Raw genomic sequence first — 23448 nt, forward strand, 5'->3', positions numbered from 1 at the left:
CCTTTTTGTTGCACTACTACAGAGATTAGAAGTGTCTGATTAGCACGCTGTGTTATTGGTTTCTGTGTCTTAAGTCCTGTTACTCATCTCCTTGCACTCTGTTTCTTGTTTCTCATAATACTTCCTTGTGTGTATGTAAGGCTACTCCGGAGGGCAAGGCAAGAGTGTATTGTGTAGGCAGAATAGGACTCTTGTAGTTCCACTTGTCCAGACAGGAAAGGGTAGACTATAGCTGACAGCAGTGAGAGGCTAACCCTTATCTGATAGTGCAGCAATCCTCTTCCTTTCCTAGTTTTTATCCAACTGATCTTCTGCCAGTTTCTTCCCTAAATACTCCTATGGGAGAAGAACCCTGACCTAGGGCAAAAAGAATTGCCTGTCTTTCAGCCTTTGTGTTCAATCTGTGAGGGGTAACTGAGTTGTGGAACACCTGTTTTATTGCCCCTTGTGCCCGAAGCAGCAAATCACAATGGCTTTAAAGTCCAAACAAAACTTTTTCAAAGATGTTTTCTCACTGCTGATCTGATTAACAGTTTTCAGTCTGCAACAGGCTAGCTATGGGGATGCTGCTTGTAACAAATTGTGAATCTCCTCAAACAAATGTACGCTGGAAGGAAAACTTCCTTAACCAGGTTTGTCTATTTTAAAAACCATTGTAGGAGTGCAAAATGTTGGCCAGTCAGGGGTGGGAATGCCAGGTAGTGGCGGGGGGGCTGGCTGTTATAAGTGTCCAGTGCCACAATCGGCCTACAAATCATCTGTCGCCTCAATTTCAGTATGTTCCTAAAGATGAGGACCTATCCTTGATTCTAGTTACTTCGGCGTATCTCTAAAATACATAGTGAACAATTGAAAGTTCTCAATATATCTCACAAAGTGGGCCATCTTCATTAGGTATATTTCCCCATCATAGCAGTAAGCTCATCAAATGTCTATATATGACCAGTTATCTCAACCAGCTTCCTTCCTGAATGGTTTTTGAACAAAAAAGTAGTTCAAAACATGTCTTGATACCCATCTTGCTGGGGTCATCTGACCCCAGCAGTCTCTCCTGCCCAACTGCTGGGGGGCTGGACCTGATGATCTGTAAGGTCCCTTCCAGCTGCTAAAAAAACTATGAAACTGGGAATCGCAAAATAAAGTGTCCGGAGGGTTGCAACTGCATTGCACTTCCCAAGTGGTGGGGGGAGGAGTGGTGGTACAGGGAAAAAAAGAAAGGAAAAAAACCCCCCACCCACACTTTTTTAATGTTGCAACATAATAAGCCTACTTCAGTTGGGGACCAGGATGGGGGAGGGAGTATCTTTCCTACAAGTGCTTATGCAGTGCCACGAAGCAGGAAGGCATGGTCCTTGCCCAGGCTTCCTTCAAGCTCCTGTACCCTAATACACACCCTTGCACCTTAGAGTGGTGGCTGCTGATACTGCGATGATCCAGGACCTCTTGGAGCCCACAGGCATAAGTGAGAGGTTGGGATGGGGTGCTGGGGGTCTTGAAGTTACTTGTAATCTTTTTACTGACAGGATTTCTAATTGATGGTTTTCAGTGACCAAGAGCCCTGTAAAAGTTGGTTGCCTTGTAGTATTACTTATTCAGTGATCTAGTACAGTAGTTTTTCAACCTTTTTTCATTTGCGGACACCTAAAAAAACATTAAATGGGGGTACCGACCCCTTGGACACCTTAAATAAATAAAATAAAAAGTTGAATGGAAAATTTTGAATGGAGGTGCAGACCTCTCAAACGTAAGCGTGGGTATTTTCATACTTTTGAATGATCTTTTGCAGACCCTTTGGACATGGTCTGTCGATTCCCCCAGGGGTTTAACCACCAATCTAGTAATATTGGAACTGAGTGTAGCCAGGTAGGTCGTGGTTTAAGTGACTGGGCAGTTAGGTTCTTAGCATGGCTGTCTCTGAGATGGCGTTCTGTGGAAGTCCCCCCCCCCCCCTTTTTTTTTTTTTTTTTTTTTACTGGAGTCCACTTCTGATGTGTCAGTTCTGTGTACTGAAGTAAATAAATGCAGCAAAAGCCTCTTGGGAGTATAAGGAAGAAATCAAGTTACCTTTGCCACAGAACCATGATCCTGGCTCAGTGCTAGAATTGCATAATCATCACCAGCTTTTTTTCTGACGTGCAGTCATGACCCCATGGCAGGGGAGTTTACAGCAGCTAGAGCAAGTACTACAAGTTGAACGTGAAACTTATCATAGTTTGTAAATATTTTTTGTATTATAAATAGCTCTTGGACACCCTGATTAAAAGGAGGGAAGGGTTGGGTTGCAATTGTATGTCTTGTGTGCTAAATGAATGATGGTCCCTACATCCAGTTTTTGAGCTTAATCAAAGCAACCTTATTTAATTGATTGAAAGCATCACTTCTTTTGTGCTATAACATCAGATTGAAAGAATAAAATACACTCAGGCTTTGGAAACTTCTTGACTTAGAGCCGGATGCCACAGTGTGCTTTTGTTTGTTTTAATGCTTGCGTACCTCTCAACTTACTTTCCCTGTCTCTCTTGCAGAGGGGCTTGAATCTATGCTCTCAGATTTTGACGTTCTCTCTCAGTCAAATATCCAGCAGCACTCTTTAAGAAAAAGGGACCTCCAGCCAGAGACGCATGTAGAAAGGCTATTAAGTTTTTCAGCTTTGCATAGGTAAGTGATACATTCTGGTTTAATATTATCCCTTCATTTTTATGAGATTCTTTATCCTCTGAATTGAATTGCTTTTGCTTTTCAGGAAACTGCACTATTGGGAAATTGTTTTTACTTCACTTGTTTTGTTAATGTTTCTGGTCTGGCTTTCTCAGGCCAGCAGTACAAAAGAAACCTACCTTACCCAAATACCTTGAAAAGAGGGCAATTTTGCACACTACTTAACATGAAAAAAATAGTTTCTTTAGTGAGCACTTTTGACTGTTCATTGATGTTTTGAATGGTTCTTTATGCAGTCTGTCACACTTACTGTATAAGCGTATGCTTGTACCTTACTGGTCGAAGAACCAGTGTCTTCTAATGTCAAGACCTTTAAGTAAAACTGAAAGCTAATATATCTGTTGTCTCTGCAGATATTGCTCGCTTGGAATTAACAAAAGAAAATTTTCTTACAGGCACTTTAAATTATACTTAACTGCAACTGCTGAACACTTTTCAGAAAAATTTAAAGCATTAATTGTGGATGGTAAAGGCAAGGAAAAGGAGTATCGTGTCCACTGGCAAGAATTCTTCACTGGACATGTTGTTGGTTAGTATGGACTAGACTCTACATGTGTCAATGCTGATGTAGTGCAACTTTGTGAAGTGTTGTTGGCCTAGGATGAATGGTATGTCAGGGACACTTTATATCCTTAAATTCAGTGAGGGTGAATGAGTAGATTTGTTTTTAGGATTTTTCTGGACAATTTTGTCAGGTTGGTACAACAAGTATTGATATATTGGTTTAGAACTTATGTTTTAAAAAATCAAGGTATGTTTTTACAGAAAAAAACACATTGCAGCTGCTTGTGATAATTTTAAAATTATAACGTTGATGTTAAATCCAGCTGAGATGTTGGATTTATACTATTTGGAACTGAAATCTTTTGTTGACAAAACAGGAAACCCACAGATAGTAATTCTGTAACATGCGATGCCTCATGTGTATCCCAGAGAGACTACTTGGTTACTAAAAGACTCCATATTCTTTTATTGACTCCCTGAGCAATCTTAACCCAATTTTGCCAAGTACCTGTTAGTTAAGTTTTGTGTATTAAGGTAAATTTGAGTTTATAAAGTATTATCTTTCATATACCTCTATAACACCTTACAGCCTAGGATCAGGAAGACAGTTTGGCTGTAGAGTGAAAAAAAAATATACAAAGGCTCTATCAATTTTTAATTTTTATTTATTTTTGGGGGGGGTAGGAAGAGAGGATACAGAGAAGATACAGCTTTTTAATTAGCTCATGTTTTTCTCTTCTGCATTTCCAGGTGAACATAATTCTAAGGTTGTAGCACACATTGGTGACAAAGACTTTACTGTAAGAATCAGTACTGATGGAGAAGAATACAATATAGAGGTACAGTTGACCCTTACAGAAATATTTAATAGATTTCATAGATGTTTGGGCTGGAAGGGAACCCCGGAGGATCATCAAGTCCAGCCCCCTTCCCCAGGTGCAGTAAGTCAGCAGGCATCACAGGATCCCAGCAAGATGAGCATCCAAATGTGTTTTGAAGGTGTTCAAAGTGGGTGCTTGAACCGCCTCAGGTGACAGTCTGTTCCAAACCTTGGGGGCCTGGACAGTGAAGAAGGTCTTTCTTATGTCGAGCCTGAACCAGTCACAAAGGAGTTTGTGACTCTTTGATCTTGTCATCCCTTGGGGGGCTCTGGTGAACAGTCATTCCCCCAGATCCTGATGAGCACTCCTGTTAAACTTATAGGTGGCCATCAGATCACCCCTGAGCTTGTACTTTTCCAGGATGAATAGCCCCATTGCTCTCAGCCTCTCATCATAAGGTCTGTTTTTCTGACCTCTGATCATGCACGTGGATCTCATCTGTACCCTCTCAAGCTTCTCCACATCTTTTTCGAATTGCGGAGCCCAAAACTGGACGCAGTACTCCAGCTGCGGCCTCACCAAGGCCAAGTACAGTGGGAGAATGACATCCTGGGATCTGCTTGAGAAGCATCTGTGGATGCAAGCCAGAGTTTTGCTCGCTTTACTAGCTGCAGCATCACACTGAAGGCTCATGTTCACCTTGTGGTCAACCATGACCCCCAAGTCCCTTTCATCTGTAGTGCTAACCAGTGTAGCACTGCTGAGCCTATAAGCATGGTGCAGGTTTTTCCTTCCAAGGTGGAGAACCATGCATTTTTCAGTGTTGGACACCATCAGGTTCTCGTCCACCCATTACATCAGTCTGTCCAGATCTGCCTGGATCACCCTCACCCTCTGTCCTCCGGTGTGGATGCTTTACCCCAGAGTTTGGTGTCATCGGCAAACTTGGTCAGTCTGCTTCTGACACCAATGTCCAATTTTGATCTAATAAGAGTGTTATCTAAGGAAAGTTATTTATACAAGTTTAACCAATCATTCCAGTCTGTCTAAAATGTTCACGTATGTACCCCTGCGAGGTGTAACATACTGCTTCAAGCAATGTTATATAATTCATTAAGGTGTGTATGGAATGAGGCAGGGTTCCATATAGCAAGTATTTTTAGCATATCCAAAAGAGATCCTTCTCAGCCTGGCTGTTCTTGACTGGCTTTCACGGAGGGAGATAAGCCTCTGCCTTTTAGCCAAATAATCTTTTTTGGAAATGCTGCTTTCAGAACCATCTTAATCCCCTTCCATGTATTTTCTTATTCAGAAAATGACTGCTGCTGCTCTGTCTGTAGTTTGAGTTGTTCTCAGAACTACTAACACTTTTCTAGTTTTATATGTGGCAACACTTTGCAGTGTGGAGGGTGAACCTTGAGCCTGTGTAAAGCTTCATAGTTTCATAGATTCTAGGGTCGGAAGGGACCTGAGCAGATCATCTAGTCCGACCCCCTGCCACAGCAGGAAAGAATACTGGGGTCAAATGACCCCAGCAAGGTGTGCATCTAACCTCCTCTTAAACACCCCCAGGTTAGGAGCCTGCACCACTTCTCTTGGAAGCTGGTTCCAGACCCTAGCCGCCCTGACTGTGAAGTAGCTCCCCCTGATATCTAACCTAAACCTATCCTCTGCCAGCTTGTGGCCGTTATTCCTGGTCACTCCTGGTGGTGCTCGGGGAAACGGTGACTTCCCCAATGCCTGCTGATCCCCCCTGACTAGTTTATAACAGGTCACAAGATCCCCCCTCAGCCTTCTCTTTTGAAGGCTGAACAGGTTCAGGTCCTGCAGCCTGTCCTCATAGGACCTGCCCTGTTGTCCCCTGATCATACGAGTGGCCCTCCTCTGGACCCTCTCCATGCTGTCGACATCCCTCTTGAAGTGTGGCGCCCAGAACTGGACGCAATACTCCAGCTGCGGCCTGACCAGTGCCGCATAGAGGGGGAGGATCACCTCCTTGGACCTGCTCGAGATGCATCTGTGGATTCATGCCAAGGTGCGGTTGGCCTTCCTAACTGCCTCCCCACACTGCCGGCCCATGTTCATCTTGGAGTCAGTGATGACCCCAAGATCCTTTTCCGCCTCCATGCTGACAAGAGGGGAGTTCCCCAACCTGTAGGTATGGTGCCGGTTGTTCCTCCCCAGGTGCATCACCTTGCACTTGTCTGTGTTGAATCCCATCCTATTCGGCCGGTTCCTTTAGAACTCTAGGGTGGAGATCATCCGGGCCGGCTGACTTGAATATGTCCAACCCCTCCAGAAGCTCCCTAACTAAATCCTCATTAACCCGTGGCCCAGGTGTGCCTCCCCCGGGGCCTGAGGGGGGCCCAGCAGGGAGGTGGCTGTTCTGGTCCCTACTTAGGAAGACGGAGGCAAAGAAATCGTTAAACATGTTAGCTTTGCCGTCTGGTGTGATGACCAAGTTTCCCATGGTGTCCTGCAAGGGCCCCACATTACCCGGGACCTTCTTTTTACCCCCTACGTATTTAAAAAAGGACTTCTTATTGTCCTTAATCTGGGAAGCTAGCCCCAGTTCCATCTCTGCCTTGGCCTTCCTAACTACCCCCCTACATCCCCGAGCAACTACAGAATAGCCCTCCTTGGTGATGACCCCTTCCTTCCATTGGGTGTAAGCCTCCTTTTTAGCAAGGAGACATTCCCAGATACTTTTGGTGAGCCACAGAGGCTTGTGTGCTCTCCTGCTCCCTTTGATCCTCATTGGGATTACCTTCCTTTGGGCTTGGAGGATCGTCTCCTTAAAGAGCGACCACTCTCCTTGGACACCTGGCTCCCCTCCCCTCTGGGACCTCAGCACATCCCCAACTATCCTCCTTAGCTCGTTGAAGTCTGCCCTCCTAAAATCTAGGGCCGCTGCCTTACTGCATGCCTTTGCCACCTTGCGCTGGATGGTGAATTCCAGCAGGCGATGATCACTGTCGCCCAGGTGGTCGAGCACCCGCAGCCCCCTCACCAGGTCGTCACCCGTGACCAGCACTAGGTCCAACAAGGCGACCCCCTGGTGGGGCTGTGCACCTCCTGGGTTAGATGGAGGTCCTGCACCCTGGCCAAGAACCTACGTGAGCGTTCAGACCTGGCTGACTGCTCTTCCCAGCAGATGTCCGGGAAATTCAGGTCCCCCATGACTACCACATCTTTAGCCTTCACCACCTCTGTGAGCTGACCCAAGAATTCCTGGTCAAGCTCTTCTCCCTGGTTGGGAGGTCTGTAGTAGACTCCCACTGTTCCCTTTCCCCTGGACTGCCTTGTACTCTAACCCAAAGCACCTCAGAGTGCCCCTCCCCTGACTCCTTGCTAATTAACGAGGATGTGTATTCCTCCTTAATATAGAGTGCCCCGCCCCCACCTCTTTCCTATCCTGTCCCTCCTGTACAGCCTATAGCCCTTGACATTGACCGCCCAATCATGCGTTGCGTCTCGCCACGTTTCTGGAATCCCCACTATGTCCGGGCTGGTGTCAGCCAGCAGGAGGGTGAGTTCTTCCTGCTTGTTGCCCATACTATGAGTGTTTGTGTAGAGGCATTTGAGGCCTCCTGTGGGTGTGTGTACTGACCCCCTAGTCCCAGCGTTACCCTGGCCCCTCCCTCTTACCTGTTTGATTGCTTCGCTCATCCGTCTGGTCTAGGCTGTAGTTGTGGGTGCTGTTTGGTCTGGCAGTCTGATGTTTCCTCCGCCCTCATCTTCCCCTTCCCCCAACGAGCCTAGTTTAAAGCCCGCTGGAGGAGGTCCGCCAACCTAGAAGAGAACACACACTTACCTTTAGGGGAAAGGTGGAGCCTGACCCATCCCAGCATGTCTTTTGTCGTGATGTGCCCGTCGTGGCTGAGGAAGCCAAAGCCCTCGAAGCCCCATTCCTGTAGCCGCCAGTTGGTCTCCGCGATGCACGTTTCATGCCGTCTGCCTCGTCCACTTACTGGCAGGATAGAAGAGAAAACCACCTGTGCACCCATCTCCTTCAGCATGCACCCCAGATCGTGGTAGTCCTCCATCAGGCGATCAGGGCTTCTCCTGGTCGCATCGTTAGTGCCCACATGGACTAGCGTTGGATTAGACCCTTGAAGTCCCTCACAGCCCTTTGATTTCATGTAACAGGCCTGCTTTGTCCATGCAAATATGCCTGTAGCTGAGTAAACAGAATAGGATTTGTAACTGTACACACCATGATGGGGACATTGGCAGTGACAGAAATTGGCTTTCTTTGTATAATAACTCAATCTGTATAAGTTGTTGTATGCATACTTTCTCTAAAACACTGGCATCTCTGTTATTTTTAGCCACTTTGGCGGTTTATAGATAACACCAGAGATGAAAGACTGTTGGTCTACAGATCTGAAGATATTAAGGATTTCTCACGACTGCAGTCTCCAAAAGTGTGTGGTTATTTAAAATTTGATGAGGAAAAACTGCTGCCTGAAGGACTTGAGGAGAGCAAGGCAAATGAAGGTCAGTGCCCAGATGTTGGGAAGAGTTAAACTTTTGGTACAAATATTTGAAATCTGTTCATTTAGTGGCCTGATGTGGCTCTTTCACATCTGGGAAGTTCTGTGTTGTGATCTGTATGGTAATCCTTAACTTTCTACACTTATGTCGGACAAAGAAAAACAACTTGGTTTGGGGCAAAGGGATCTTCAGAAAGGATACTGGTCTCTCCTGAAGTTCCCTTTCTTTACAGTCTCTTAATAATATTCTGTCATGTATTTTGCACTAAAGGAAACATGGAAGTGACTTTGTCTTGTTTCTTTGTGATATACCAGCAGAAGCTGTTTGGCATATGTGGCTCTCTAGAATGCCTCTTGAGCCAGGATGGATTCTGCACGGAGGTGGCACAGTTTTCTGTGCCTGAAGCATCAGTAGGTCAGAGAGATGGCAGAAGAGGAAGTGTTAGGGTACAAGGTTTTTGAGAACCTAGTGGGAAAATAAAGCTAACTTGACCTCCCTTTTGCTGCTCAGTCTTACTAAGTTCTTTTCCTACAGCTATAGGTCAGGGAACTGTTGCGTAAACTTGTGCTTCAAGAGGGGTTACTTTAGAAAACTTAAGCTTTCAAATCCAGAATAAAAGTGTTTATAAATTGCCAAGAGATGTGTATGTTGAATATTTTTTGTACTTAAACCTTTATGTTAGTGAATGTCCATCGGGAAAGAAGAGCTGCTTCAGAATCCCCCAAGAACACATGCAAGATGCTTGTGGTTGCAGATCATCGCTTCTTCAAGTATATGGGCCGTGGGGAGGAAAGCACAACTATTAATTACTTAGTAAGTACAGGGCAATCTGTTTTCACTTGCCAGAAGTCATGCAAGCAAATGACTTGCAGCATAAAAAATGGTGATATGGTAGTTAGAAAGCTAATGTAACCTGTATGTTCTGAAATGCTGAATCTACTGTGTGACTGGTAGTACATCTTATCTAGTAGAGCAGTGGTTCTCTACTTTTTTTTTTTTTAAACTTGGACATGTCATTAACTAAAGGCACCTCTTGGAAAATGCCAGCTTTTAGGTTTTTTTACTTGTTTTATTATTTTCTGTAGTTAAAATACATTTTCTGTTGCAAAGAATTCAGACCACAGTGAGGCAGAAAGGAATTCACACTGTTAAAAACAATTTGAAATCTCTGGGTTGATCTTGTGAATCATGTTTGTACAACTAAATAGTACAAATAGATAACTCGTAGCACCCTAGACACACCTTTTTAAGCTGTATATATGTATTTTTTAAACTGCTCTCTCAACTTTCTTTTTCTTTTTTCCTAAACAGGCTAGTAAGATTTTTTTACTGTACTGTAAATCGGTGAAGAGCCTGAAACTTCGGCAATAAACATGTCCTTTTTAATTAAAGAAATACCAAACAAGGTCACCTAAATTAATTGAGTGAATCAACATGAGGAATAAAGATGCAAACTGGTATCTTCCAGTGTGTAGTGTACCTCCCCTTCTTCAGTGGAGAAATATGTCCTTTCAAATTAACATCATAGTTGCAATAATTTACTATAGAGGTTTGAGTTGTGGCTCTGTAATTTAGCTGTGGTGAACACAAATGTCATGTACCTGCATCTGGAAGAGCTACATAGCCTATCTCATTGCAACATGAGCTGAAGAGAATGTTGCTACTAAGCGATCACTGTAGGGAGTGTTCCTGACCAAAACCAATCTGTTCTTTCTGATACAGGAGCAGTTACAGTATGTGCTATAGCTTCCCCCTCCCTCGCCACATTTGCTTGTTCATTTGTGTTCAAGTGTCAATCTGAACTCCATTCTGTAATTGTAGTATTAAAATGTGTGATTATTATTAGCAATAATAACAGCAATAATATGCTGTACATAGTTGCATTTTAAATATGCACTCATTCATTTTTGAAAATACTTTTCTTCATCAACAGAAAAGGTGTAAGGAACCCCCAAACTTCATTTCAAAGGAGTGGAACTGAATGCACTTTTAAAGTGGAAACTAACTTGTACATTAATTTTAAAAAGGGAAAATTTACTCATTTCATGTGAAAGATCTCTGTTCATTTCCTCTTTTATTGTTTGTCACAGTTTTTTGTTTTGGAAATAGGATTCAGTGTCTCAAAGGCTTTGTAGATCTTGCCACTGAGCCCTTACATGTGAGAAGTGACAGACTATTTTTGAAGCCTTCAACACCTCTCATTCTGTCAAGTAGAATTTCATCAGATACCATCCTCATCCCTCAATTGTTTCTCTTCTCAACCTGAGTTCACTTCTCTGGCCTTGTAGCAGCTCAGATGCTGCGTAATTCTTCCTCAGTTGTCTCTCTGGATACGAGCAAGATCTCTGTCATGTTGTCAGGAAGTGGAGTTTCCACTTGGCTGTCGGACTCTTTGTTTTGCTCTCCCTTTTTCCTCATTAAGCAAAACAAACTTTTTAAAAACTGTTGGAAATTGTGTTTTTGGTTTTACATCTTGCCAAGCATCAACAAGACTGACTAAATAGTAAATTTAGATGCTCAAGATGGTTATGAACTCTGGGGCCCACCTTTTAGAATAGCAGTAATCTTGCAGTCTCTGATTGATAATGTTCTTTGTGTTTGTAATTGCACCACAATCCATAAATTGCATCAGAGATGCAGTAGGGCATAGGAGTTTGAGCTGATTGTTAGTGGGAGCCATTCCTTGGAGATGTGCAGGGCACTCATCCAGCGGAAGATGCATCTAATGGCTCTGGATGCGAAGCTGGTATTCCTACTTTTTCAAGCAGTTGATTGCATGGTTCACCTGCCACTTACGCTTTTGCTGACCTGCGGTAAATGAAGGGAAGGTTAGTAACTGTCCTTCACAAAGCATTTGGGTCACTCTGTGTTGGCACAGACAACACAATTTATTCCATCCTTTAAATCTTTCCTACTTCTGGCTTTTAATTTTTTTTTTTCTTTTTCATGGCCTCTGTTTTATCATCACTGTAGATGACATCTAGGGAAAACTCCTCAAGAAGCCATTGCTCAGCTGTTGTTTTGCTCCTTGTTTTTTGTAAGGGATTTTTTTTTCATTTGGAAAAGAACAACTGTCACTAGTGTTAAAATCATGCAGTTGAGCCAAAGAGACAAGCTGAAGAGTCTTTTCCTTGATTGCATGTTCCTGCTTCCTGTGTTGTTTTTTTTTTGTCTTGAATCATGCAAAGGGAGCCTTGCTGACATTGAGGCCTTTTGTGTTTGACAGTTTTTTGTCTTTCTGTTTTCATAACCATGCAAAAGTTTATTGCTCTGTTTCCACTTTCTGCACATAACCAACCTGTGCAACTCTTGACTTGTTTAACTTGAAGGATTTGACAGTCTGATAATTTCAACTTTAAGCAAGAGTCTTCTCTCTTCCCTGCATCAAGTCTCTTAGTAGCCAGCCAGAATGCAAAGAAGAAATTGGTGCATTACAACGTCCATATCCACCTATAACAAATGTTGCTTGTAAGTAGTGGCTTTCTTGTTGATACATGGTAGAGGAAAAAAATTGCAGCAGAAAAGTTGCCTGTAAGCAGCTGTTCTTTTTTTATAAGACACTTGTTGCTCATTTGCAACTACTGTTTTACAGTCTATGCTGGCTTCTTGGTACTAACAAGTCTTTTAAATTTTTTTATACTACTTTTTCTCAATGGTCTCACTGCTTTTGTAATCTGCGTATGATGCCTACATATGAGATTTGATAATGCTTGAATAAGGTGTGTTAGAGGAGTGGGTGTTTCTTGTTAGTTTCTTTAACTTCTTCCAGGGTTCTCTATGACCACAATAAAAATGATTTCCAGTGAGTTGGCTCTGTGAGCATATTCTGTCTAAGTAGGAAGGTATCCAGGTTGTAGCCATATTGGTCTAGAATAGTAGGGAAAAATTAGGGAAAATGTACAAGGACTAAGCTGTATAAAATACAGAAACATTTGCTTTCAACATGCCAGCCAAACTGGAGTATATAGTTCTTAAAGAATAAAAATATCTGTTGAAATGACTTCAAAAACCTCTGAAAAATCAAAATGTGGGGCTTTTGAGATGCTGCTCTTGCTAACTTCTTTATTGAGGTGGTGCTCTCCCCTACCTTTGGGGGTCTTTAAGAGAAGGCTGGATAGGCATCTGGTTGGGGTCATCTGACCCCAGCTCTCTTTCCTGCCTACTCAGGGAGTTGGACTCTAATTTGTTAAGGTCCCTACCTAGCCTAGCATTTATGAACAAACTACTTACCTACAGATCTGAGTTTGTTCCATTTTTATCCGGCTTATTATTTTGAATTTTGTTTTTCCTTGTAGTTACCTTTTTTCCCCTTTTCTTACTCTTGAGAGAACCAGAATTCCTGCTGCTGCTTTTCACAGTTAGAGGCTCCGGACCTCTGACTTTCCCCTAAGATAGGAGGCTTTGTGTCTCCCTCCTTGGGGTAGAATTGCATTACTACTTTTCTTTTAGAGCACGTGCAGCACTTGGTGGATCAGCCAGCAGGACCAACTCTACTCCTCTGGGAGTACAAGACCAGTAGAATGTAGTGATCAGGTAACTTCTCTAAACAAAGTGTATTTTCGTCTCAGTATTGGGACCTAAGCATAAAATGGGCCACATGCAGGCTGACCTGCCTTGCACCAGACCCTGACCTTTTAAAGGATCTGCTCACCAGCAACCTCTGTCTTGGGAAGGGAGACTGTCCTTTTCAATCTAATCAGTTGAAAGTATTCTCTGTTCTCTGGAACTGTGTCCTGCTAGTCCATTACCAGTACGATCTCTTGAGTTAATCAGTTGAAAGTGTTCAGGTGAAGTTCTTTTGCGTCACTTTGGGCACTTGCATAAAATCTTTTTAGCCTGTTGTCCATCTTGCTTGGAATTCCTGGCAGACCTGCATGTGCATGCAGTAACCAACACAATAGTAATCAGGTAACCAGAACAGAAGTTATTACAAAATGACTTGAGATTAGTGTCCGTGGCACTCTCCATTTTGCATGAATTTGGAAGTGGTTTATTTTCAGTTAAAGTGTGTGTGTTTCCAAAAAATATAGTCAGCTTTGCTTGGAAAGAGGCCTTGGCTATGAGGGACAGAATTGTTGAAAGAGGAGCAGACATTCTGGGACCCTAGAAAGCACAATCTGCTCATTGACCCAGCAAAGAAGCTTGATGCCAAATCAGTCAATGCTGTATTTACTTAATTTTTAAATAGTAATAGTAGTAATGGAGTGTTCACATATGGATTACATTCCCTAAGATGCTTCCTTCTTACCTTGACTTTTTTTTTTTCCACTGTACTATTCAAAATCATAGGAGATGGTAGAGTCTTGCTATAGTTTTACTATGGAAAACTTTGAGGAAATGATGTAAAACCCTTTGAAGCACTGTACTGCTGGTTTTGGAACAGTTAAGTTGTCCATTGTGTTTTGTGAGGTGCAGTTTTGACTTGAATTTCTAGATAATGTAAGCTCCGGTTTTCCTAGGCTTTTTGGACTTTGTTACATAACACGAATTTGGAACTAATACTAGTTCATCTTCTCCTTCCACTCACAGATTGAATTAATAGACAGAGTGGATGACATCTACCGAAATACCTCCTGGGACAACGCAGAATTCAGCGGATATGGCATACAGATAGACCAGGTATTCACCAAGTGATGCCAGTGGTTGCAAGCCTTAAGTGCTGCCGTGTGTTTTATGATAATATATCCTTGGTGTGTGTGTGAGAGAGAACTTTGAATCACAATAAAAACTGCTTACTTGAGTTATAGTCATTTTGTATATCCCCAAAGTAGCAGCTCACTAGAGACTTTCATAACTAAGTTTGAATTAACTTGCCCCTTCTCAGGTACATACTGGATTTGAAAAAAATGTTCAGGCTGAGACTTGAAGAGCTCCTTTTTTTTTTCCTTGCTAAATCTGAAAAATACTTATTTCTCGTAAACATGCTGTTGTGTGGATGTTACGTCCATTTCCAGGAGGGATTGGTGTTTTCACAGTCTTGGGGTCTGTAAGACAATGTCTCTCATAATACAGATAAAAATAAACCAAAAAACCCCCCCTACAATCCTTCCCTGAAGAACTTGCCAACTAACATCCAGCACAATGAGGTAACAAACCAATATAGGGGTGGGAAGAAGGTGGAACTTTTCAGTAGCTCTTTGGGCCACCATGTTGTCAGGTGAAAAATCCTTGTTGGCTGAAAAATGATTATATTTCATCTCTGTCCTCACTGTTTATAGTTCTGAATATATTTGTATTTTGAGTACAGATTATCATTCACAATGAACCAAATCCTGTAAACCCTGGAGAAAAACATTATAACATGGCCAAAAGCCAACCAGATGAAGACAAGGATGCCTGGGAGGTGAAGATGCTGCTAGAGGTAGGCTATATTTCCCAAAAAATGTCTAACGTATCAGCCAGGGGTGAGAATTGGGTATTTGCCTTCAGTGGTCAGTCTCTGGTAGTGAAAGAAGCTTCCTTTCTTCCTCTGCTATACATATGGAGATTAATACAGGAAGGTGATCTTGAATAAAGCACAAGATCCAGAAGACCTAGTTTCTGCTGTGATTCAACAATGTATTTTCCATGTGACCTTACTGGAAATCATTTGATTTCTGTGTTTGACTTCCCTTTCTGCAAAATAAGGAACACAGTACTTCCTTACTACCCTGTGTACGTAAGCAGTAATTTGTGAGGTGCTCATTCTTATTTAGTTGTCCATTACTTGTTTTGTTCAGACTGGTTGAAATTTGCCATCTTACTTAATCTCTTGGGCTGCCATTGAGGTGGCTGAGTTTGCATATTATGGATTTTCATGTCAGAATATACAGACTTGACTTGGTAATGTTAGCATGGTTGTAACCATGATACTCTAGGCAAGGTTTTGGAGGGGAGGGGGATGATCATTTTATTGGACTAACTTTGTGGTTGGAATAGTTAGGCAAGCTTTAAATGCAAGACTTTTTTCATCAGATTTTACTTATGTTTTATGAAAGGAAAATGTATTTGGTGTGCTGCTAAAATTTATGGTAGCTTCGACTGGGACGCTTATGCCACTCCAGCATGGCTCTAGGCAGTCTCCTGGTGAGGCACATCATGCATGTGTTCTGGGTAAAATAAGGTAACCCTCCTAGTGTGGTGTTGTGTACATGTCGGTAAACTCTGCTGAGGCACTAGGACAGTTACTATTTCTGGTGTGAAAGTTAACATGTGAAGCATTCATATCATGTCTCCTTTAGCATTGCCTGGTGCCATACTAGGGTGGCATAGGTTAATGGTGAAATTTGTGTTTTTTTTGAGATGAAGTCATGATTTCAAGATGCTGGGACAGCACTTTACTTTTTTGTTTTTAAGCCCAGGACATTTACTAAGGACACTTACTAGCTATGCTCCAAATCTGCTGGTCATCTCTCAAGAAGGGAAAGACTTAATTCTTGCTGTAAAGAGCACATGACTTGATTTACACCACTCTGCCAAAGAAACTGCAAATGGGCAGGAGAGACCAAACAAGGATTGGCATTAAGAATGTGCATCATGTGATTTGTAGATTGATCTGTATTCAGATCCCTCCAGAACTTTGGTTCTATTCTCTAAATGTGGCGTAAATCATTGATACACTGGACAAACAAGATACTCGCAGCTGGGAGAATATAATCTTTGCTGCATAAGCCATTGAGACTACAGAAGTCATTTTGGAAGCACTGGCAGAAATACAGTAGATGGTGAAACTCTCAGTGAGAAGTCCATCATGACCAGGATGATGGCTATTAGGGGTGTGCAAAATGGGCTGTATTTGATTTGGATTCGGCCCAAATTGGGGACAGTAATTTGATTTCATTGATTCAGATCACTGTCCCCAGTTTCAGTTTGACCAAATCCAGATCTGAAGATTTGATGCTGATGCAGAGAATCAGTGATTTGGCTCTAGACACAGCTTTTAAATCTTTTTTTTCTACATACCTCAAGGTACCAGGCGTGGCTCGTGAACGCTGCAATGCTGGGGTGGATGCAGTGTACCACAGCACCTGCTCCCCACCCCAGTGCTCGGCAGCAAACCGAGAAGTGGACCAGAAGCACTTATGGTCCACTTCTGGGTCTGCCAGGGAGTGCACTGGGAGGCCTCCTGCACCCCCATTGCCACCCCGGCTCGGTGATCGGCCACAGGGGGACCCCAGGTGCCGCCCCCACCCCTCACCAACCCAGGAGGCACCAGTTGCTGAGCTGCAGGGGGCGGATCCCCCAGCATGCTCCTCGGCTGGACTGGAAGTGCTTCTGGTTCGCTTCCTGGTCTGCTGCTGAGTGCGCTGGGGGCCCCTCTGTGCTCCTGTGGGATACTCCATTTATCCCACCATCTCAGAGTTCACGAGCCACCTGGTACCTTGAGGTATGTAGAAAAAACATGTAAAGCTGTGTCTGTGTTCAAATTGTTTCGATGCGAGAGATTAAAGGGTCTCCTGACTTGAGTCAGCCACCGAATGGGCCAAATCTCCGCCGAATCGAATCAGTGACTGAAGCTTCGCACAGCCCTAACAGATATGAAAAATGCTGCAGTTGCCAGTATAGACTGGTGTTTTGGTGCCAGGTGGCCAACACAGAGGGGCGACAACTTCATCATATTGCAGACCTGGGATGACCAGTAGTGAGTCCAGCGTTCTATGCCAGAGGAAGCAGACCTTCACGAAGCTGCGTGAAGACTGTGCCCCGACCCTCCGACTCCAAAATGCTCGCACTATGCCAGTACTTTAATATATTGCAATTTCCATTGAGAAGGTGGGTTCTAGATATTGCTGTCTGCTGAAGACCAGCTTGGGGTGGTGATTTGTCAGCTGATTCTTCTTTTGATTGAAGTGGAGTGGTTGGCATCAGAAATGTGCCAGAAATAAACACTAACATGAATAGCTAATCCAGGTCCTAAATTGTGGAGGGCCATTGTTGGCATGTTCCCATAGCTTGTCCATCAGTAAGAGGAAGTGTCTGTCACTTGCAAAGAGTACTACTTCATTCTACCGGCCTTGGTCTGATGGTTCATGAATCATGACATGAAAGCACAGTAAAGATGGACAATGCCAAGGTGCTCAGGAAATCTGGTATGTTGTTATAATAGCAGAGATTTTTCCCTCCAGATGACGCTTCTATATGAATGAAGTGTCTGTCCCCCTTTTTTGGGTGAGACTACCTGTTCTTTCCCGCTGTGGGTCACAAAACTATATCCTGACATCAGTGAGCCTAGCAAATGGAAGTTTGCTTCTTAGTTAGTCATTGCAAGATGATGGTAAATTGCACATTTGACAAATTGAAGGTAAGAGTACACTGAGCTGTTTGCATATTTTGTAATGAAAGCATTGAATATGAAATATTACTGCTTTACTAAAATGAGAACACTCCATTTCCTGATATGGGTATTCTTGTGCAAGCGTGAATCCCAGGTGTACTCCAACAAACGGGTGAAGGCAATAAGCAAGTTTATCAGGGGTGATCACCAGGATCTGGGGGAACTTTTGTTCACCAGAGCGCCCCAAGGGATGACTAGGTCAAACGGTCATAAACTCCTGCGAGACCGTTTCAGGCTGGACAGAAGGAAGAATTTCTTTACTGTCCGAGCCCCCAAGGTCTGGAACAGTCTGCCAGCAGAGGTGGTTCAAGCACCTACATTGAACACCTTCAAGAGCAAATTGAATGCTTGTCTTGCTGGGATCCTATGACCCCAGTTGACTTCCTACCCTTGGGGCAGGGGGCTGGACTCAACGATCTTCTGAGGTCCCTTCCAGCCTTAATGTCTATGAAATCTATGAATGGTATGCCTGTCATGGGCTTGCTGTCTGCAGTCCACAAATGGGAATAAATATGTGTCCAGTGTGTAAAATTGTGAATGTTTTATGCAAAAGAACTATAAAGCAGTAGGTGATAAAATTGTATGATCCCTGACCCCTAGCAGGACAGTCTGGTGCTGTGAGAGAACGGGTATTTGAAGGGTACCTTCTCTTGAGGCAGCATGTTTAAGCCACCTGGCATGTTGCTGCACCAGGTATAGCCCTGTACACAAAGTTATTTACTGACCATTCCAGCCTGTATTTCTAGTGCCCAAATGGCTGAAGTACATGATACTGTGGTAGAGTTTGTGTCGTTACCAATGGCTGAAACTGATGATGGGGACAACTGGAGCTGGCACGAGCTGCTTGTTGAATCCTGGAAGCCATCAGGGTGATCAGCCAGCCCATCAGTAACCTATCATCATCCCCATTCTTCCAAAAATGGATCCATTAGTCTCCACTTCACTTCTGTCTTTTTTTTTTGATGTTCCAACTACCTATTACTTCTGTGGCTGTCCCCAAGCTGCTTTCTTTTCCCTCCAGGCTAGATAGCACGCTTGTCAAGAGCTCTTGATGGGAGTGTTTGCCCATCAGAGGTGGGCAAATGCCTGCTAAGGTGCTGTAAAAGACGTAAGAAAAAACCATCTTGCATCAAGAGAAGGCTATACTTTGAAAAGTTCTTTTGGCGTACCTTTATTTGTCTTGTTCAGAAACATCACCCATTTCTGAAACAAACCCAAAAATTGTCTGGCTGTAGAACCAGAATGTTTCCAGTATTGGCCTAGATGGTTTCTGAAGGGGGCAGAAATGAGTTTCCTGAAGACATTACAGACTTCCAGATGTTGACTTGGGGCAAAAAAGTCCTAATAACATTGGTGTCATAGAGATGCATTTTTTCTGGGTAAATGAGCAGAATATCAATGAGCTGACTTGGTCGTCTGACTTTTATCAGGAGGTTGTAACAAGTTATGATCTGGTTTTGCCCCTTTCCCCCCAATATACCCACCTCCCATGCAAAATTGCATCATAGAGAATGGTGGCTTCTGTACTTGGAGTGGTAACAAGCTCTTTGGCAAGATCTCCAGAAGAGTCATGTTCCCACACACAGAAAAACAAGCTGAATGGAAAATGAAAAGATATATGCTATGATGAGTTTCATGGATCAGAAGGCAGCTTCTGGTGCATTGAAGGAGACTGGTAGAAGGGCTGAAAGATGCAGTTACAAGAAACCTGGGAATGGCAGGAGTGTCTTGACCCGAGGTGAGGCTTAGATATCTTGGTTGCCTCCCACGCTGCAGAGTGGGTGGATTGGTGGACCAGAACATTAACTCTATATCAACTCTGCCCAGCAATCACAGAGGAGCCCTCCTGTGTGGGACCACTCACCCCAGAGATGCACACTGGGGCTTAGTACACAGAGGCATGGGAGACTTTGGTACCTGTAAGGCATGACACTGGCAGAACTTCCATGTCAGATAAGCCTTTAATTGATGCACCTTGTAGAAATCTAAGTAATAATGTGCAATAAAGAGCCAAATGCATTATGCTGAACAGAGGAGCTAAGGTGAAGAGTAGGGTATGGATTGAACTCTGTTTCTTCCGTCAGGTTTTCAACAATGCGAATGGGAACAAGGAGGCACCTAATGTCAAAAGCATTTGAGTGCAATCCTGTGGAGCTGGCTGTTGGCTGGGAATTTGTTGCAAAGTGGGGCCTTGCAGTAGTTCCTTCTTTTCCTTGGGCTGTTGTAGATGGACTAGAATTTTAACACTCTAGACATCGTGTTGTGCATGAGCACAGAAAACATGATGAAGGGGGACTCTTCTACATTGGTCTATGTATGGTTGGATTAGATCATTATCTTCAGCCAGCATCATAGGAATTGTTGCTGGAAAATGTCTGTCTGGCTCAAAAAAAAAGCACCTTGTATCTCTGTCAATGTCTAAGCTTTTATTTTTCTCCCTTAGCAATTTAGCTTTGATATAGCTGAGAAAGCAGCTCGTGTGTGCCTTGCCCATCTCTTCACATACCAAGATTTTGATATGGGAACGCTTGGATTGGCTTACGTTGGATCTCCCAGGCCTGCCAGCCATGGGGGCATTTGTCCAAAAGGCAAGTAGGTGTAGTTTTTCCTTCTCCTTTACCCCTCAGTTCATGGGTTGGATGTTCCTTATTACAAAAATGTGATGGTTATTGAAGGGGGTAAGCATGTGTGCCACTTGTCCTTTCCCTAGTGGAGTTAGGGATGGAGTAGAAGGGGCCTCTTTCTTGGCTGCAGACAAAAATAAATTAAGGAATGAGATGACGGTAAAACAGTGACACTTTTTTTTTAAATGAATGGCTTGAGTGAAAGCTACCACAGCCCCCATTTGGAGGGGTTAACATTTTTTTTCACTTGTCCCACGTAGGTGCAGTTTGTAATAAGATAGCTAGCTTGTGAATTCTGTTAAGTACTTGTCCAGGTCTTCATTACTGTAATATTGAGAACCTCGATGTTACTTATGATCTCCCTGAACAGATTCCATGCTACAAAAACTGAGGGAAGGGGTCTCACTTACTAGCCTGTGATTTATAATCCTTTACAAGCTAAAGAAAGGGGTTTTGACAAACTTCAGTGTGGGGGCAGTTGAAAATTGTAGAAAGGACTGGGACCTGTGCTGTGCTATACCCATTAGTAGTTTAACTCTTTCTTCTCATTTCTATAGCTTATTATAGTCAAATTGCCAAAAAAGACATCTATCTGAACAGTGGCTTGACCAGCACAAAGAACTATGGCAAAACGATCCTTACAAAGGTACTGTGAAGTGACTGGGGGGTGCATGGGAGCCACTTGTTGGACTTTTGCATCCCACTAGCTGTCTTCAGGACTAAAATTAGTGGGGAAGCCCACCTGAAAAAATTGCTGCTTGCCTCAGTTGGAGCTGCTGTGGAAAAGTATCTGTGGGCATGTTCACACGGTGCTAGGAAGTGCTACCCCAAAACCATGCCCTACCTACTGGCTCCTGTTCCCTGGGGTTGAATGCTGAAAAATATCATAGCTGTTCTTTGGTGTGCATCTAAGATGCAACTAAGTGGTCCTGAGCATGCCTGCTGCTATACCAATGGCATGGGATACTTTCTCTGGCATTCAGGTTGTGTGATGCAGGAGTGATGGGCACTGTGGGTGATGTGTTCTTACAGCAGTCCTCTCTAGCACCACTCAACATGTTATAGCCTTAAGCCAGGACCCAGAAACTGGACATAATGGATGTCTTGGCTGGCAGAAAGTAAGGGCTTCAGGGACATGAGGAATGAGCTAATTGGACATTGGAGCAGCAGTGGAGAGACATACAGCTTCTGACTGAATGGCTGAAGAGGACTTTGCTCTCCCAAGATGAGGGGGAGAGAGAGAGTGCTAGATTGACACACAAGTGTATGGTGCATGTATGTGCACACACGCATGCAGCTAGTTTAACAGTGGAACAAATCTGAGGGGGACAAGTAAGGAAAAACCATCCTGGGTATGTGGTACTTCTGTAGAAGGCCTCTGGACTCTTCCTTCCCTGAAGATTTCATATCCTAAACCTACTTGTACTTGCAAGGTTACACAGTGAAGACTTGTCAGCAGGCATGAGCTGGATCTTGGATGAAAATCCTTAGTCTCATTTCAGGAAATGAATTGATACAGGAGATAACTGTTTATAAGCCTGGGTTAACGGGTGCTAGCCCTGCCTGTACCTTTTCACTTGCATCTCTTGGTCTGCCAAACAGTAAGTGGTGAGGGGCCTGAGTGCTGCACTTATTTAATTTCTGAGGAAGAAGTCTGTTATGCAAAATGTTTATTTTTCTTTACACTGATTTCTCAGTGCTTTGTGAAATCCCAATTTTGTCATTAATTCTTGTGTCAGAACAACTCTAGGCTAAAATTCAGGTGGCGTGAGATAATTGAAGATGTAAGTGAAAAGAATGCTTGTCAGGGTTGTACCTTGTAGACTAATGTATCAGATATTACTATGCAAAGGCTTGCGGAGTATGCAGGGAAAGACCTCTAGCTGTTGCTGCTCCTCATGCTTTTGCCTATCACTCTGAAGTAGAGGTCTGTTTGAAAAATCCTTAGTTTCACTTCAGGAAATGAATAGATACAGGAGATAATTGTTTATAAGCCTGGGTGCTAGCCCTGCTGAGCTTTACAGATCAGTTTTCTGTGGAGCCTCTTGCACACGCTTGCCCAGCTTGTTCCTCACTTCCAAGAGTACTAAAACCCACGCATGAATTAAAGACCACAACGCATGCTAGTGGCCTCTGAGGAGTCCTCAAACCTTTTGCTCCAGATATAGACTGCAGGGGCATTGTGCTCCCAGGCTCCCCATTGCACTGTTGAAAACCATCTTTCCACAGCAGCAAAAGAGGCATGTTAGAATTGTCCCTTCTTACTTACCATTTATTCTTTCCTTGCACTTTGCCACCAGCCAGTCGTCTTCTATTTAACTGCTCATTTCCAGGCTAGTATCCTCCAGACTGTCTTTACAGATCAGACGTTTGTGGGGGAGGTGAGGTCATGTTGAGAGTAAGGGCAGCGAAGGCATCTTACCAGCTGGAAGATGGAGAATGTGATATTCAGAGGAATAAGACCTGTTGTTCCCCCCAGCTCTTGAAAAGTCCCCTTCCCTCTCCTCCTGTCCCCCACATGGTGTGGTTTCTAGGCATTTTTGTAGCCCCAGTACATTGGAATCAGTTTTAGTTGAGATTTTTCTATAGCTGTGGTCTGGTCTGTAACAATAAGATTAATTGTAGGAGAATTAAACAAAAAGTTGACAAATTAATGACTCCTTTTTTGGAAGGGGGGGAGTCCCTTTTTTTAAGTCATTTTGCCGTGTTATGCCAGTGCATCAAGTTTTCACTCAACAATGTTGAACACATGCCCTTTGCATTCCTGCAGTAGTCCAGGCTCAAGGAGTTAGCTTTCCATGTGTAGAGCAATTTTTCAGGACCTAACTTCAGTTTTGCACTTCCTTATATTCTAATAGGAGAACTGTGTAACAATTAAATGCATCTCTAAAGATTCAAGTGATCTGGTATTACTTAGGACCTCCCACCACGCTTCATGATCATGTTGACTGTAGGCATATTTTTGTGTCCA

General features: G+C 43.4%; 1 protein-coding gene and 1 long non-coding RNA gene across 4 annotated transcripts in view; one reads left to right on the forward strand and one right to left on the reverse strand.

Annotated features, from left to right (window-relative positions):
• Positions 1 to 23448, forward strand: part of ADAM17 (ADAM metallopeptidase domain 17) — a 48016-nt gene that overhangs the window by 11571 nt on the left and 12997 nt on the right. Inside the window, exons 2-10 of one of the 2 annotated variants that reach the window (XM_090032360.1) lie at positions 2526 to 2658; positions 3114 to 3247; positions 3973 to 4061; positions 8375 to 8543; positions 9223 to 9353; positions 14070 to 14159; positions 14788 to 14901; positions 20297 to 20441; positions 21035 to 21123. In XM_090032360.1, coding sequence (XP_089888486.1) covers positions 2526 to 2658; positions 3114 to 3247; positions 3973 to 4061; positions 8375 to 8543; positions 9223 to 9353; positions 14070 to 14159; positions 14788 to 14901; positions 20297 to 20441; positions 21035 to 21123 — 1094 coding nt within the window. Of the gene's footprint in view, positions 1 to 2525; positions 2659 to 3113; positions 3248 to 3972; positions 4062 to 8374; positions 8544 to 9222; positions 9354 to 14069; positions 14160 to 14758; positions 14902 to 20296; positions 20442 to 21034; positions 21124 to 23448 lie in introns of those variants that run through there. The other variant, XM_090032369.1, reaches the window with a different exon arrangement.
• LOC149872662 (uncharacterized) lies at positions 4069 to 23442 on the reverse strand. 2 transcript variants are annotated; one of them, XR_016440221.1, is made up of 3 exons: positions 22747 to 23442; positions 7692 to 8013; positions 4069 to 4674 (listed from the first exon to the last, which is right to left on the reverse strand). It is a non-coding gene; the product is annotated as an uncharacterized LOC149872662 (long non-coding RNA). The 2 variants fall into 2 exon arrangements; XR_016440222.1 differs by having other exon boundaries at positions 7692 to 8223.

This window comes from Crocodylus siamensis, chromosome 1, assembly GCF_052110815.1.
Source record: "Crocodylus siamensis isolate JL-2025a chromosome 1, ASM5211081v1, whole genome shotgun sequence".
Lineage (NCBI taxonomy): Eukaryota > Metazoa > Chordata > Crocodylia > Crocodylidae > Crocodylus > Crocodylus siamensis.